Genomic DNA, 17534 nt, shown 5'->3' on the forward strand with positions numbered 1-17534 from the left:
ATCGCAAATCAAATCGCAATCGCAATATGTAAAAAAAAAAATAAAAATTTGCAATTAGATATTTTCCCCAAATTGCACAGCCCTAGGTGAGACCCTTGAGCAAGGCACCGAACCCCCAACTGCTCTCCGGGCGCGACAGCAATGGCTGCCCACTGCTCCGGGTGGGTGTTCACTACTGTGTGTGTGCACTTGGATGGGTTAAATGCAGAGCACAAATTCAGAGTATGGGTCACCAAACTTGGCCACACACCACTTCCCTTCCCCTTATATTTCTGCTGGAGGTCCTGGACATCTTGTTTAGACACATGGCATCATGAATTCTATCAAATACCAAAAGATAAAAAATCAGTAAGTGACTGACTCTGTTAGAAATCTGATAATGGGCCATGTTTGGATCTTCCAACCGTACAATAATCCAAACACAAACCTCAAAAACAACACAAAAATGGGTCACTGAGCACAAAACCAAGCTTCTGCTGGCCATTCCAGTCCTCTGACCAGAACCCTGTAGAAAATGAGTGAGATGAACTGAAGAGAAGCAGCACCAACATGGAGCTGGGAATCTGAAGGAACTGGAGAGATTCTGGATGAAGGAATGGTCTCTGATCTCTTGTCAGGTGTTCTCTAAACTCATCAGGCATTATAGGAGAAAATTTAGAGCTGTTAAACTGGCAAATGGAGGTTTCAGAAAATATTGAATAAAAGGGCGTTAATTGTGGCCAATGTGTATTAGAGAGAAACATTTATTTCATAAAGATATTTCCCCCCCCATTTTAAATTCTTATTATCCAATAAAAGGTTAGATTTTTGTGATTTTTTTAAATAAAAGATCAAAAGGATTAACAATGCAGATTCATTTTCAGCCTTCTTTGATCATATTTACCAAGGGTGCCGATATTTTTGGCCATGACTGTAAGTCAATCTTTTAAGGATAGTTCAACCAAAAATGAAACTTTTATCATTTACTCATCCTCATGTCATTCCAAATCTATGTAACTTTGCTCTGTGGAACATAAAATATGCTATTCTGAAAAGTGTTAGTAGCCAAACTATTTTGGTGCCCATTGACTTCCACTGTATGGACAAACACTTTCTCAAAATATCTTTTGTGTTTCACAAAAGAAACTAATATGGTTTTGAAATGTGATATTTATTTTTGGTAGAACTATCTTTCAAGTATCATTTAAAAAGATACTCCCCCAAAAATTATCTCCTTTTCAACCCTCATGTTACACCTATATGACTTTTATTCTTCCACCAATCCAGTTCAATCTGCACTTTTTCATGAAAAAAATAAATAAAAAAAATGGACAGTGCCCAGTGGTTAACAATCAGAAAGGACATAACAGGACCTCAAAATGAGTTCATATGACTAAAAGTAGTATTCTGAAACAATACAACACTTTTGTATTAGGAAAAAGTATTTGTTCAACAAGTAATTGTTGAAATGGTGCACTGGCCACTTTAATTATATGGAAAAGAGCAGCTTAGGCAGCAGAATTTCTCCTTTTTGTTTCATGAAAGACCAAAGTCATATGGGTGTCCAACAATATGAAATATTACAGAATTTTCAATAACACTTTACAATAACGTTAATATTTTTGCAGCTTTTATCTTGGTTAAAGGTTCGTTTCTACATAATTTCTCATCCATTTCAAGTTGTATAAACTAACATTAATATATTTTAAACAATTAATAATCAAAAGTATATTCATAAATTGACATTAACCATAATAAATGCTGTAAAAATAAATTTAATGATACCAAAAATGGGAGGAATAGTTTAGAGGAATAGTTCACCCAAAAATTGTATCCTCATTTACTCACCCTCATGTCGTTCCAAACCTGTATGAGTTTCTTATGTTGAACACAAAAAGATGATATTTTGAAGAATTCTGAAGAACCAAGCAGTTGTTAGTCCCCACTGACTTCCATAGTAGGCAAATAAATACTATGGAAGTCAGTGGGGACTAACAACTGCTTGGTTCTTCAGAATTCTTCAAAATATCTTCTTTTATATTCAACATAAGAAAGAAACTCATACAGGTTTGGAATGACATGAGGGTGAGTAAATGATGACAATTTACATTTTTTGGGGTAAACTATCCCTTTAAGACATCCGTTTTGCCATCTATAACCCATCCAGGGGTGCATTTCCCAGATCATCCATAAAACAAAACAAATGCTACTATAAGCAGCCACACTTAGGGACTTCTCCATCAACATTTAATTTGCTCCTTTTTTTTGTCTGTTGCTTTTTTTGTGAAAGAAAACAAAAACTTAATTCTACAAACTAGCAGACATGGTTGTTTTCATCTCATGATAGTTGCTAAATCAAACTGAATTAACAAAAAAAAAAAAGAAAGAAAAAAAGAGTGACTGGAAGCGGTGCATACGACTTCAAAGTCTTGGATGGGGCTATCATATCATATCCCCGGTGTGGGAGAGGGAGGAGAGAGAAGGGAGGAAAATTATAGCTAGTCAGGCATCACTTGATCTCCTCCTTTCCTCAACAGGTCTCACAACACACATAAGTTGACTAGATAAGGGTTCAGGGGATGTAAACTAGGATACTGCAATTCCTGCTGCAGCGGTCAGTGTGTGTCCACAGACCTCACTCTTTATGTCGTTCATCCATCGGTCTTCCTCCCCCCTGTGCCGACTGTCCCAGCACTCCACCGTCCTCCTTGTCTGATAATGGAGGGTTTTGGTGCTGGTATTCTTATTCCTAAAACCTTTGTGTCCTTATAATTGACTAACAATGAATCCTCCAATTTCCATGTCAGATTTGCGTCTATATGGAGTCGGAGGTCGACAGAAGCAGTCTCGATAATCCATGCTCAGAATTCATCTCAGGGAACACCAGGCGACATAAATCTGGGACTGCACTACATTAAAACACACAGTCAGAAATGGAATGAAAGACGATCTCTATCAACACTATGGTTGTCTACAGGCAGGATCCAGCAGTACTGCGCTAGTAGTCGTAATGAACTTTGTGAGCATCTACAGCACGTGTCCGTTTCTTCTGGCGAGTGATGAGAGGTTGCAAACATCTAGGCGAGTCGAGATGGCCATCAGAAGCCCATGCTGAGAGAAACGAGATGCGATAGATGATGTCACTGGAAACGTGGTGAAGTGCCGAAGGTGAAGTGTAGGTTCAATGGAGCTGGAGGTGTTAGAAACAGTGGCAAGATCCTGCAATAGATCTCGAATTCATATCAATAGTCAATGATGGCATTTATTTTTTAAAAAGTGGGAGTTCATGAAGTAAAGGGGAACATGTGCACATTTGTAAAGCATTTATATGTATATAAAAAAAAAAAAAAAAAGTGTCCCGTCGTCAGCGTTCTTCCAAATGAGTCCTTTTCATTGAGTCTCTGGTTTGTGCTTTTTCAGCATGCTTACAGACTAGTGCTGCCTCCTAGTGGCTGGTTGTGGAGCAGGTGCTGTGTGGGGTTGGGGGAGGGGGTAACAATGATACACCTCAGATGTGTTGAACCAGGTGAATGCCTGCGCACGTTAACGTTATAGGGCCGCAGGACGGATATGTATAGAATAAAACACCAGTGAGAGAAACAGTTTAGAATATATACATATGTATACATGTATATCTATATATAGAGAGCGAGAGAGAGGCTATAAAGTGATGGTCAGAGACTGGTGCATTGGTTTTGCTATTCTGAATTTGGCTGCGGTCAGTTTGTAGGGGTTGGGGGGGGGGGTGACTGGACATGCAGAGGCCGTCCCTTGGCCTTAGCTCCCATAGTGCATGGTGTTGCTGGGGATGGCCATAGGAGATGCCATGGAGATAGCCGGGCCGCCCATGGTGAACTGGTTGGTGACGGGGTAATACGGACTGCTGCTGCTGGGACCCTGCTGGGCAGTTGTGGACCCTGAGAGGACAGAAAAAGCAAAATTATATCCTTTGTATTTATGAGTGTGTGTTTTCTAAGAGGTTCAAAGTATGCTTTGGTTTTTATGTGTAAGCTGTGTTCCTCTTATAGTGTGTGACACAAATTTTTGGTACCAATAAGTTTGTCTACAAGGTGGAAACTTCCTAGTGTGCATGTGTTGAGTGCCTGTGTTTACACACAATCAAATGGAGTATATTTTGAAAGACTGTGTGTGTTTGTGTGACCACTGAATTATACAATCAACATTGGGATGTTCAAAACACAGTAGTCAAAGAATATGTATAATTATCGTAGTTTCAGGTTCATTTGAACCTGATCAGCTTTACGCAAGACACTGTAAAATCTAACTTGAGAGACTAGAAGAGAACGAAAAAGTTTTGTTTTTTTTACGTAACACGCCATATCGAAAATACAACACTCATGGTTTGAGAATAAGTACAATGAGACTATTCACACGGTGGCGGATAAAGATATTAATCTGCAGGGACTCAGCACACACTAACAGTACTGTAAAGGCCTATTCATATCACAGCGAGCACAAATGTTCAGTGCAATATTAAACAATGGACACCTTCACACTTAAAAACGTTATTTTACTGATATATTATCAGTTTCCTGGGTCTACTCAGTATGGGCAGACAAAAAAAAAAAAAAAAAAAAAAAAAAAAAAGGTAATTCTGTCATTTTCACCAGTTATTCCACAACCCATAGATCTCGTTCATCTTCAGAACACAATTTTTTTTTTTTTTTTATATTCTCACATCAATCACAGAAACTTGCTTGATACATGAGAACCAAATAAGCAAGCACATCTGAGCTTCTATTTAATGTGCGCTGATTAGTATTTATACATGAATAAAAGCTTTTACAAAAAGTTCATTTATGTCTATGTAATTTTAGGAATCAATTCTCACTATTAACTAGTTGCTTATTAGCATGCCTAATATTAAAACATTGGCTGTTTATTGGTACTTATAAAGCACATATTCTGCATGACCATATGTGACCCTGGAGCACAAACCCAGTCATAAGTAGCATGGGTATATTTGTAGCAATAGCCAAAAATACATTGTATGAGTCAAAATTATAAATTTTTCTTTTATGCCAAAAATCATTAGGATAATAATTAAAGATCATGTTCAATGAAGTTATTTTGTAAATTTCCTACCGTAAATATATCAAAACTTGCATTAACTTGCTTGTAATATGCATTGCTAAGAACTTCATTCGAACAACTTTAAAGATGATTTTCTCAATATTTTGATTTTGTTTGCACCCTCAGATTCCAGATTTTCAAATAGTTGCATCTCGGCCAAATATTGTCCTAACAAACCATACATCAATGGAAAGATTATTTATTCAGCTTTCAGATGATGTATAAATCTCAGTTTCGAAAAATTGACCCTTATGACTGGTTTTGTGGTCCAGGGTCACATATTCTACATCCCTAATCCTATCCAGTACCTAAACTTAACTACTACCTTACTATTAATAAGCTGCACATAATTACAGAATTTACATTTTTTGGGAGAACTATCAATTTATCTGTAGGAGTCTAGATCTGTTTACTCTGTGAAGACTGTAAGAGCAGAGACACTCACCCTGGACGATTCCGGTGCTCATTATAGAACCCATTCTGGAGTGAGTGTGATTCACAATCCCCGTGTTCACTGGAGGGAAAAAAAAAAAAAAAAAGACATCGCTTTTCAATTTACACAAGAACAAAATGTGATCTACATGAAACACATGAATATTTGAAATGAAGCTAAAGGAGAAAGGCTTGTGATATAGATCATCTTAAACTGTAGTACTGTTGTATATATTAAACTCAAAAACAATTAGTAATTGTACTATAAAAGGTTTTAGAAGAGATTAAAATAAGCATGTTTAATGCTTATTAAAGGGGTCATATCATACACTATTTTTTTCCTGAGGTACAATTATCAATGACATTTTTTGCACCAAGCGGTCATTGTTTTGACTATTTGGACTGGGGACTGATGCTTTCATAACATTAATCTCTCATCTCAAACAAATCTAATTAAACATTTGATCCTTCATGATGAGGCCTTTTAATATAATAACCGTTTTAATTTTAAAATTAACCTCAGCCTTTGGTTCTTAAAGGGATAGTTCACCCAAATCCAAAAAAATCCCAAAATCCCTTCATCAGAACATTAAAATATTAACACTCTCACATAATTTCTGTCCATCCCATGAAGCATCAAGGTTTTGGTGGTGTAGAAGTACAGAAACACTGATCATCACATACTTAAAGCTAAAATATGGTATAAACGGAAGCTCAAATAAACATGCTTGCTTGGCATGTGTAAGCCAATGAGATTTGAGCTTTTGGATTACTTAATGTCTTTTCATACCTTTTTGTTGTGTAAACTTTCAATGAATGAACAAAAAAAAAGAAATAATAATAAAAAAAAAAATCTTCATTTGCGTTTCAAAGATGAACTAAATTCTTGTGGATTTGGAAAGACATGAGGGCGAGGAACCAATAAAACTTTTTAGATTTTTGGATGCAAAATCACTTTAAAAACACCACAGAGCTAATTTCACTCCTCATATGTGTGTATTTGTGAGCGTGTGTGTAAATATCCATACGTGCATGCGTGTCTGTACCAATGGGGATGAGGTTGTTGTGGGACACTGTAGTCCCACTGCCGCCAATGACAGTGCTGAGATCATAGGCTGCAGGCATCCCTGACAAACACAGACAGAGCCAAACATTAGTGGCATCACTCCAGTTATGCATCACACTTTTATCTCTAAAAAGTGGTCAGGAATGGTTTCATCAGAGGCTTCCTGGTGATGTACCCGACACAGCCATGCCTTGGCTCATGCTGTAGGTTCCCCCTGTGTTCCACATGTTCTCTGAGGGCGAGGAATAGTGTGAACCTGGAGGAGGGGCCGGGTTTGTGCCCGTGTACCTGCAGAATACAGCACAGCGTCAGCAATGCATGTCACAGACATCCTCTTATTGCCTTCCAAAGCAATGCGTTCACTCACCGGAAAAAGGGGTTCTTGAGGTCAAGTAGATTACTGGACTTGGAGCCTGTCTGGTCCACTTGAGCAACAATACTAATGTCATAGCTTTGTCTGTGAGAGGAAGTAGAAACAAATGAGACCACAAGAAGTAAAAAGCGAAACAGCCTGCAGGTTAAAACACAAAGCACTGTGCGTCCCAACCTCTTGTTGGCGATTAAAATTGCAGTGCCTGACATCGTGTCCCCTGCCTTGGCAAAGAGAGGTGACTGCAGCAGACAGCGCACCTGGTACCAGTGAGTGAGGGGTTCTGTGGGCGCCGTGGAGAGCCACACCGTCATCCTGTTCAGAGAGAGAGAGACACACAGCACAATACGTTGAAAAACTTATGAAGAGGAAATTAATATAAATGATCACATGACTACTTAAGTTCATTCAAATGTATTTGGTGGAATTATTAAAATCTGAATTGATGTATGCTTTTAGTGCACAATTTTTGAATAGGAGTCATCACTCAAGTATCACTTACAAGTATTTTTAAAATCTGACAATAAAATATGTATTAAATAAACAACGGTAACTTCATTTCAGGGGTCTAAAAAAGTCTTTAAAATCAGACAATATGAATAAAAAAAAAAATGGTAACGGTTAATTTCAGTGGTCTACAAATTCAGCATTACACATGAACTAAAACTTTTAAAAATGAACTGAACACCTCAAAACAAACCCACAGTCATTTTATAACTTGCATATCTTGCAAAAAAAAATAATAAATTAAAAAAAAAAAAAAAAAAAATAGACTGAAATGGACCAAAACAAGACCCAAGCACGCCAGTGTGAATGCAAAGAGAACCTGATTTCTATCACTTGTTTCAAGTTTTGGTTAATTTAACGTAGTCTGAATTTGGTAACAACAACAACAACAACAATACTACTACATTATATATTTTTTTAGTGCTGTCAAATGATTAATCGCATCCTAAATAAAAAAAAGTTTGCGTTTACATAAATATACAAAGTACACACATATTTTATGTATATGTAAATACTCACACATACAATATATTTAGAACATATTTACATGTAAATACATTTATGTTTCATATTATATATAAATATATAAAAAATTCTTAAATATATACATGCATGTGTTTGTACTTATATACACACAGTACACATACATTATGTAAAGAAAAACTTATTTTGGATGCAATTAATTGCGAGTAATCATTTGACAGCACTAATATTTTTCCATTTTTATTTTAAATAACAGCAATAATAATAATAATAATAATAATAATAATAAACAATAATACAATTGGTTATTCAACTGGTTAGGGGTGCTCTGATCAGGAATTTTGAGGCTGATCGCCGATCACAGAAAGCATTATCTGCCGATCCGATCATCAATCTTTTTAAAGCCAAATTTTTATCATGTAGAATTATTTATAGTGATACTCCAATCAGTATTTTTAGACATTTATTCAGTGCCTAAATTACACTTTTGAAAATGGGGGGAATTCCCCTCTTAGGTGACTCTTGTGAGAGATGATTTTTTAATTTGAGGGGTGGAGGGGGGCATTTTTTAGACATTTTTCAGAAATATACATTTATCTCACCTAAATGTTTGATCATCCAGTGAATTTTTGTTTTTACAATTGTGCAATTGTTGCAGAAAAGCTTACACACAGCACAAGCCTGATTTCACACATGGAGTTCACTACTGATCCATCCGTTTACCACAAACACAACATTTATACAGTATTTTGATTTCAGATCCAAACATTGTTACTGAAAATGCCTTTTCATTGGGATTCTTTTTTCTTTTACAGTTATACAATCTTTATAGACGTGTTTAAATGCAATAAATATAAGAAACACATTATTCAATGCTTTTTACTTTTGCATTTAGGCAACTTCTAAAGTTATATATTAAGTTGCTCAAGCAAGTGGCATTTAAACTACTTTTCTTATGTTATCACAAACATTCTAAATTAACTTATGACTGGCAGAAACAGTCAGCTCGACTGATTTTCTTTTGCATTTAAATATTTAACACAAGCAATCCTGTGCGGTTTATAAAGAACTTTGCTTTCCATACCTCCATGAGTGCCATCTATTATTGCCTTGTTTATCTAAAAGTGCGCTTTTCCTTTAAACCTAGCCATAAAGCCACATGTGATGACTCTGAAACACAGTAGACTTTAATTATATGCATTTATAGTGTAATTACTACATTTTCGTGTCAATCCAAGTTCATATTTACCGCAAACAATGTGCTGTCACTTTAATTCAGTGTGTGCAGTACAGCAAAGATAGACTCGGTGGAAACAATAGCTGCACTGCTCCTGGAATGCACTGCCGGACTGCAACCGCATGCAGTGTTAACACTCTGATCCATTAACATGATGAGCGCGGAAAAATACGCACTGCAAACTACAGAGTAACGTGAACCTGGTATTATGTGTGTGTGCTGCGAGAGCGCATGGTCTCCAGGAGAGCGCACGAGCACTGAATGGTTAAACACTGGAAAGAATTAACAAGAAAAGCAATTTATAAACTTTAGTAACGATGCGACACTGCCTCTATTGTGCGAGTGACAATTCCTGTGTCAACCATGCAGCGTGCAACTCGCTTATAATGCAGACGCGATGTGATTTGAAGCCATGTGCGCATTTTGAGAGGGAAAGCGCGTGCAGCGATTCACACAGGCCGTTTATGAAATGTCTCACAGAAAGTTTCAAATGACTTTATATGTTATTTAATGAATAAATATGAATTGTACCTCACCTGCAGCATTATAATTATTTCACCCGCGCCAGACAGAGACGGTGCCGCTGCATGTCGTGCTAAACCTCTCACTGCACACGCGTCATCAGCTAGAGATCGTTTTTTTTGAGAGCGGCCTTTTTAGAGACCGCCGATCAAACATCCCAACGCGATTATCGGCCAATAAAGATCAGTACCCGAGCAATCGGAGCAACCCTACAATTGGTTCAACATTAAAACAGCAACAAAAAAAAACTGATCTGATCACACCACTTACACAGTGAAAGCACAGAAAACCAGGTTCTTTCATTTAGTTCATATTTATTCTATTTAAAATGGTCTGAATTTGGTTCTGTGAGAGAGGACTCAAGTGTGAAAAAACTTTGAAGAGAATATGTCGGAACTTACACTGATCCAATGAATGCGACATCAAACCAAAAAGCCAGCCCATGTACAAGCCCTGAATGCATCATGTGGAATTTGAAGGGGATTTCTATCCTGCAAAAGCAAGAAAAGGATACATAAAAATTTGACAATGTTCTTTTTGTACTTTTCCCAAATACCAAAAGGCTGTTTAAATACAATAAAATGAAGCATTTGGTGGAAACGTACTTGTAAAGATCCTCTTCTTTAGCTTCTAAAAAGTTCACTGTATATTTAACTGATTTGGCCATCAGGATCCTGATATCAAACGTGTCCTGAACGAAATCAGAAAAAATTAGAAAAGGTAGGATATCAAAGCTCAGTCCTACATGCAGAAGAGGATGAAGAAATCTGAATAAAACAAACTGATGTGCTGTGAGGCCTCTCGTCAAGGGCTGAGCCACAGTAAATCAGACTCAGTCCTAGCTCAGAGGGCTCTCCCGTCTCGACCTGAACTCTGAAGGGTGCTACAACAGCGCCCCCTGGAGCCAGACCACAGCCGGTCACTGTCCCAGCAGCGTAACACCATTACAGACACAGCGAATGCCTGAACAGCTGACTACCGCTGGACATAAACCACACACACAGACACTAAACTACAATTTTGATGTCTGGAAATCCATGGACTGAAAATCAAGCACACAATTGACAGCTTAATTGGCTTCTCGAGTGAACAAATGTAGAAAATGTAGCTCTGACGGATTTCAAAAACACTGTGGATCCTAAATAAAAATCAACAACCAAAATTACCCATGTATAGAGTTCTTGTGCACATAAAGATGTGCTTCATAAACCTTCCTTGATAGATCTAAATTCATTGCATACCCTCTGACCACACACAAACAGTGAGCACAGAAACCCGGACCACGAAGTAAAGCCTTTCATCACGGGCACAAAGGCGAGCATACATACTACACTCGAATCTCCTATATGAAACTGCCACTGAATCCATTTTCCTAATCCATGAACCTTGCTGCCGTTCTCCATTTCCCAGAAAGATCCTCACCGTTCTCATTCGGGCTCAAGTTCGTAACCCAATCCTGTCCGTATTTATCCCCAAGCCCTCACCGCTCATCTACAACCAGTGAGGAGACCAATCTCCAGTTACCTTCATACTTTACACACAATTTTTCAGCGTACTCTTTCCTCTGAAGGCACAAACACAAGCCAATGTGTTTACGGTTTTCTGACTTGACAACTTTCCAAGCTGTGGCTTACTCTAAAAAGCGAGCGTGCACTTATGAATTAACTTGCACACACACCCAATCCGCCACTCATTCCCTCCCATTTCTCACCACAATCGGCTGTCTGAAGTATTCGTCTACTGCAGCTCCTCTCAGCGCAGACAGATCCACCCCATGGAAAGACGGCTGGTACCTGAAAGATTCAGTTTTGTAAGCATAAGCACAAAAGAAATGATCCAGAGTTACATCTTCTACTATTGCCTTAAATGACTGTTTATTTACACTTTGATACTATTATCTGCTACCCCTTAAATGACCGCCTGCTTAATTACTCACACCCATTCTACACACAATGTCTTTATCCTCTTTTTAATAAACTCACCAGAAATTGGCCTTTGTAAACTGCTCCATGTAAAGCTGCTCATCTGTGAAAGGGGCGAGGTGCACGTCTCCGATTGTGGGAAACATTTTGCCTGAGAGAACAGAGGTGTGATATGTAAAGATATTGATACTCTGCGTATCCATTAGTCTTTTGTTGTTTGGTTGCTTTTACTGAAAAAACCTTTGTACCGTTGGGCTTGAGGAACTTTTTGGCATGCAGGTAGCTCTCCAGCATCCTTTCGTTGAACAGCATGTAGCCCATGGGTTCAGAGATGATTATATCCACCTGCTCAGGTAGAGACACTTCCTCCACTTTCCCAGGAATCACCACAACACGCTCTGACAACCTGTTACTGTTCACAAGAACCTGTGGACACAATTATTAGCATTATTACTACTACTACTACGCATGACATTCAATTAGCCAATGCCAAAAGCCATCTTATTACATCTCTTATTAGGAAATTCTGCATTTGACACAATACTAGCTTCTTGGTATCAATACTAAATCTATTTGTCAAGTATTCAGGTCCTTTTAAAGGAGAATAATAAAAATAAAAAAAATCCAACAATTATGAATATAAAAGTTTACTATCACTTATATATCGTTTTTTTTGGTACAGATATCCCACGTCACTCAATTATCTGCATATTTATAAATGATTAAAAGTGATTTTACATGTGAAATATACCCTACATACTTGTGAAATAGACAACCATTCAAAAGTTTGAGGTCAGTGAGATTTTTTGGAAAGAAATGAAACTTAATTAAAAGTCACTGTAAAGACAACGTTACATGTTTCTATTCAAAGAATCCTAAAAAAAAAAAAAAAAAAAAAAAAAATTCCACAAAATAAAAGGCAGCATAACCATTTACAACATTGATAGTAAGAAAAGCTATAAATCAGTATATTAGAATAATTTCTGAAGGATCATGTGACACTGAAGACTGGAGTAATGATGCTGAAAATTCAGCTTTGCATTACAGAAATAAATTACATTTTAGTACATATTCAAATAGAAAACAGTTATTTTTAAATTGTAATAGTTAACTTTGTTTGATCAAATAAATGCAGCCTTGGTGAGCATAAGATACTTCTTTTAAAATAATTTTAAAAATCTTACTGACCCAAATCTTTGAACAGTGGTGTTCAGGAATCTGTCATACCTCTGCATGCTGAGCCATGGTACTGGCCTCCACAGCATAAACTTTACGAGCACCAGCCTGAGCTGCGAAAAATGACAGAATCCCAGAGCCACAGCCTACATCCAGCACCACCTGAAACAGACAGGGAAGACGGAGAACAAGAATCACATGATGTGACAACCAAGTCCAAACTGCAGGTTTAATTTAATAGCAATTCGTTCAGAGAAGCATTCGCAAGGAATAACCTTTTTACATGAAGCGGACTCAAATGTCTGTTTTCCCTTAGTTATAAAAAGCCAACTGTTTCAGTGGTCTATACAACAGCAAAGCTAAAAGTCAAGGTCATAGTAGCCAAAATACCTGACTGAGGAGTTTTTTTTTTTTTTAAATGGAGAACAAGAAATGCTACAATAAGCACAGAGAAAGCAATTCTGAAACTACTCAACTCCATGGCATCTACAAATACACAACCTACAATCTATACAGTAACAGATGCATCATCAAGAGAAATAACAGTACTTTATCCTTGAAGTCAGTATGATTCTGGAGGATGGCCCGTTGATATGTTCCAGTTCGCACGTAATCCTGCATCATGTTTTGTTGCTGAGAGAGGTAGCCATAAAACTGAAGAAAAAAAGAGAAAGAGGGCACTCATATCATGCCACTTCTGTTCATGCAAATCAAATTTTAAAAAGTCCAATTTCTCCATTAGAAATAAAGGGTAGTCTGGATACCTTTAAAACTCATTTAAAATATCTTGTAAGACAAGAATAAAACTGGTTTTTCAAATGACAATGGGTGTTGTTTAAGTATGTTAATTAGAAGCCAAACACACCTGGAAATACTGTACAGCTGAGGACTCCTCCGTCCTGTCACTGAAGACTGAGTGTTCACCCCCATGCCCACGGCAATTCTTCAGGAGGTTATAGAACGACGAGAAATCTGGCAAACACAACACCAGTGAATACATTACGAGATTACAAGCGTCATAGCATCATCTCTTCATTCAGGTTTGCCCACAGTCATTTAAATTAAAAGTTTGTACACATTGAGTGACTGCAGATGTGCTTATCTGAATGTTTGTCTGTTTAGAGTTAAACAGCATGCCAGCTACCATGACTGTGTTCATGGTGAGAAAATGGGAAAAAAGATAGACTTATCTTTTATTAAAATTCTAAAACTAAAACTTGTTTCACTTCATTTTCATTAGAGGCAACTGAAAAGTAAAAGAGTGAAACTGAAAAGACACCTAATGGACATCACAGTCCATCAAATGCTTCACTTGTCTGAATGTCTCTCAGCAAGCTGCTAAATTATCATAAAAGCTGATGTGCCTGTAAAAGAAGGTGAGTTTTACCTGCTGGAGATGCAAACTGCAGGAGGACACTGTTACAGCCCAGAGTAATGATGAAGGACTGCTTCCCAACACGACTGCATTCTGTCTCTCGTGATACTGAACACTTAAAGACACACGTCTCCTCATCTGTGGAGGAAAGCAAATGCATGGGTGTTAATAAGCCTCATCCTAAAACAGATCAATGTTTTTGTATTATCCCACGGTTTACAATTTTCAATGAACAAAAACTCAATTTCTTTCTTTTGAATACGGTGGAAATCAATGGGGTCCAAAGCAACACTGGACCCCCTTGACTTTCCTTATATGCACAAAACAAGACTTTCCGCAAACATTTCTGCACCACAGAAAAAAAAAAAAAAAAGTCAGATTTGAAATGAAACATTTATTTTTAGGTAAACTATTGCTTTAAGATGGGACAGGATAAATTATATTTACCAATTTAAAGCTGCATTTCAGCTTTACGCTATGTCCTTAAAGGTTACTACCATCTAAACATAAATCAAGCAAATCAAATTAAGTTAGACTTGTTCATAAACATTAAGTTGGCCTTCTAACCACTGCAACAGTAAATGGTGAAGCCAGGATGAGGATGATTTTGTCATCTATCTGCCCAGCTGTTGAAGGATTAAGTCAAGCTTTCCACAGGCAGATTGGGCTAGTATTCATTTATATAATTGAGCTGAAAACAAGTACAATCTCTACAGCAGCTCAAGAAAGTACCTCTTAAACAGAGGGCAGGTGAATAAGGCCACGGAAATCTGAGCTTTAGAGTGACACTTGGCATCTACTGTTCATAACTGAACTCTCCTAAAACATCTTAAAAGACAGGTAAACTAAGTATGTTTTTACTGGCTAACATACAGTATAATAGCACTTATTTGGCCAACCCACGCTCATTTTTATTTGGAACAATGAATTTCACACATGCTGATACATGTTTTGTTGACTTTGTAAAGCACATAGAACACTGGTTTGAAGCACTACAGGCAGTACAGACGGTTATTACTATTAATATTATTACTGCTATCATTAGCAACCTTGTCAACTGCACAAGGTCGGCCATGTGACGTCAACACTGCAGGACGCAGAAGAGGCGAACAGACAGGCACCAAATCATAATCCAACACAAGTATAAATCACTTTAATACTTCCATTAAGTCTCAATTTATTTGTAAAAAGAAAAAGTAACTTTTAGCACCTTTATTGGATCTTAATGTTTACACAACAATAAAATGTTTAAGATCACTCTGACACTATTATGAATTTCTATGAATAAACTTAGGCTTTCGAGTAAGTAATAAAGTAACAAATTGTGTGGCATTTGGGTCTCAAGCAATAAAAACCTCTCAAATGCGATGTGGGTCGCGCATCTGTTTCAGTCAGACATTCATCTCATCTACGGGACATCGGCAGCATGAACTCCGAACAAAAGCCCTGAGCGCTGAATGAACAGGCGGGACACTGGAGAAAATGAGGCGGGGGACCCGCTATTGTTCCCCGCAGAACAAAGATGAATGCCCAAACGGTGCTGCCACAAGAAACCTCTGCGTAATTTCACATTACTTTAGCAATGCTTGCTGCACTTTGACAAAAATAACCCGGTGTAGTAAGTTACAGTGTAGTAAGAGTGGAGAGGTGACGCAGAACTGCGCGCCTGGGTGTGCGCAATCAATCAATCAAGTAAACTCAGCATCCATTCAAACCAACAGCTAACCAGGTTAAAACGATTTCAACAAGCATATCAAATGTTTACGCAAATAAAATCCAATGCAAAACATAAACACGTTTCTATAACACTTTCTAAAGCTCAATAGTATGACTGAAGGTAGAGACTGCGGCTAACTTTATAGGCGCCAATCCACATTATATCCAAAGCCATTCCTTACTGTCCTGCTAAAAGTCTGGATGAAAACCTTAAAAGAAACCTCACGCATGTAAAGACACGCATGCATTTTTCAATGTGTAGAAGCACATTCAGTGCTGGACTGCCGTGCGTTTTAGCTGGACAGTAAGGTTAGCCAACTATAAGCAGCTTAACACAATACGAAGTGTTTACGGATGCTAACATGCTACGATCAACGTGGTTTGTGCTGGCATGCGTGTTGAAACAAAACCCCTCGCTCCGGCAATTTTACATATTTTAGAAAGCATGCATAGGAGCAAGAGGCGCGTTAGAGATGATAACTCAAAAGCCGCCGGTGTCCCGGCGATCAGGCGGCGCGACGCACGCACATGCCGCACGCACAGACCTCTCATTCGGCTAAGCTAGGATACACCGCTCAACTGAGGCCGGATGCAAAGCGTTTAAAAGCCAGCATCTACTCACTGTTCGAGAGGCTTATGAGAGCCACGTCCTGGTTGATTTTGATTTCTAGCCGCAGAGGCTGCTGCTCTGAATGTCGCTGTATGTCTCCGTTGGCGTCTCCGATGGAGAGGAGGCGCACGCCTGGGAACACCGACACCGCCATCTTCGATCTGGGCAGAGTCAGACAGCAGCTCAGCGCCTCAGATCTCCCCTGGAGTCAGCGGTCAAGCTAGGCCTGACTTACTACTGCCTCCATATGGCCACATCTCGCTTTTCCCCAGCTGTAGTTCAATTTCAAGACATGATTATGGGCTGCAAAGAAAAGGCAGGTGTATCTTGAGTACACTAATAACATTCATTAAATGTGTGGGTTGGAAACCTTATTGTACGGGAGGCAATGTGAAGAAGAAGAGACAACACAAGTGAACAGGGTAAAAAAAATTAACTTGGTCTTATAGACCTCACCAATACATGCGACCCTGGACCACAAAACCTTTTTTTTTTTTTTTTTTTTTAAACTGAGATTTACACATGATCTGAAAGCTGAATAATAAGCTTTCCATTGATGTATGGTTTGTTAGGATAGGACAACATTTGGCCGAGATATATTTCAAAAACTGGAATCTGAGGGTGCAAAAAAATAAAAATAATAATAATAATTCCAAATTTAGTAATGCATATTACTAATAAAAAAAGAAGTTTTACGGTATATATATTTATGGTAGAAAATGTATTAAATATCTTTACTTAACATGAACATGATCTTTACTTATTATCCGAATGATTTTTGGCATAATAGAAAAATCGATCATTTTGACCCATACAATGTATTGTTGGCTATTGCTACAAATACACCCGTGCTACTTCTGACCGGTTTTGTGGTCCAGAGTCACATATGATTGTCACAGAACAATAAAACAATTGTTTTGTATTGGAAGATTTCTGAAATGTTGTTTAAATATGCAGACAAGGCGTTATCTAATTAAATGCATGCTAATTTACATACACTTCCAGAACAGAAATCTGAATATCGGATAAAGCCTTTAATATGTCA

General features: G+C 37.9%; 1 protein-coding gene across 2 annotated transcripts; it reads right to left on the reverse strand.

The window, feature by feature from the left end:
- Positions 1-2206: 2206 nt before the first annotated feature.
- On the reverse strand, positions 2207-16737 carry LOC306868778 (histone-arginine methyltransferase CARM1-like). 2 transcript variants are annotated; one of them, XM_079415148.1, is made up of 16 exons: positions 16502-16737; positions 14176-14301; positions 13654-13760; positions 13338-13442; positions 12840-12950; positions 11861-12038; positions 11673-11763; positions 11402-11483; positions 10296-10381; positions 10092-10181; positions 7119-7256; positions 6939-7028; positions 6747-6859; positions 6534-6632; positions 5519-5587; positions 2207-3896 (listed from the first exon to the last, which is right to left on the reverse strand). In XM_079415148.1, the coding sequence occupies exons 1-16, from the start codon at positions 16641-16643 to the stop codon at positions 3757-3759; spliced, it is 1767 nt and encodes a 588-aa protein (XP_079271274.1). In that variant the 5' UTR covers positions 16644-16737; the 3' UTR covers positions 2207-3756. The 2 variants fall into 2 exon arrangements, with proteins under 2 accessions (XP_079271274.1, XP_079271275.1); XM_079415149.1 differs by having other exon boundaries at positions 2208-3896; positions 6552-6632; positions 16502-16666.
- Positions 16738-17534: the final 797 nt, after the last annotated feature.

This window comes from Barbus barbus (genome assembly GCF_936440315.1).
Source record: "Barbus barbus genome assembly, chromosome: 4".
Taxonomy (NCBI): Eukaryota; Metazoa; Chordata; class Actinopteri; order Cypriniformes; family Cyprinidae; genus Barbus; species Barbus barbus.

What these genes read in the sequence shown, in the direction of transcription:
- LOC306868778 (XM_079415148.1), bottom strand. Translation starts at nt 16,643, where the DNA reads ATGGCGGTGTCGGTGTTCCCAGGCGTGCGCCTCCTCTCCATCGGAGAC. An exon ending in CCATGGCTCAGCATGCAGAG is followed by an intron (nt 12,039 to 12,839) that starts GTATGACAGATT and finishes TTGTGTCCACAG; the next exon opens with GTTCTTGTGAACAGTAACAG. An exon ending in GTCGCATTCATTGGATCAGT is followed by an intron (nt 7,257 to 10,091) that starts GTAAGTTCCGAC and finishes CTCTCTGAACAG; the next exon opens with GATGACGGTGTGGCTCTCCA.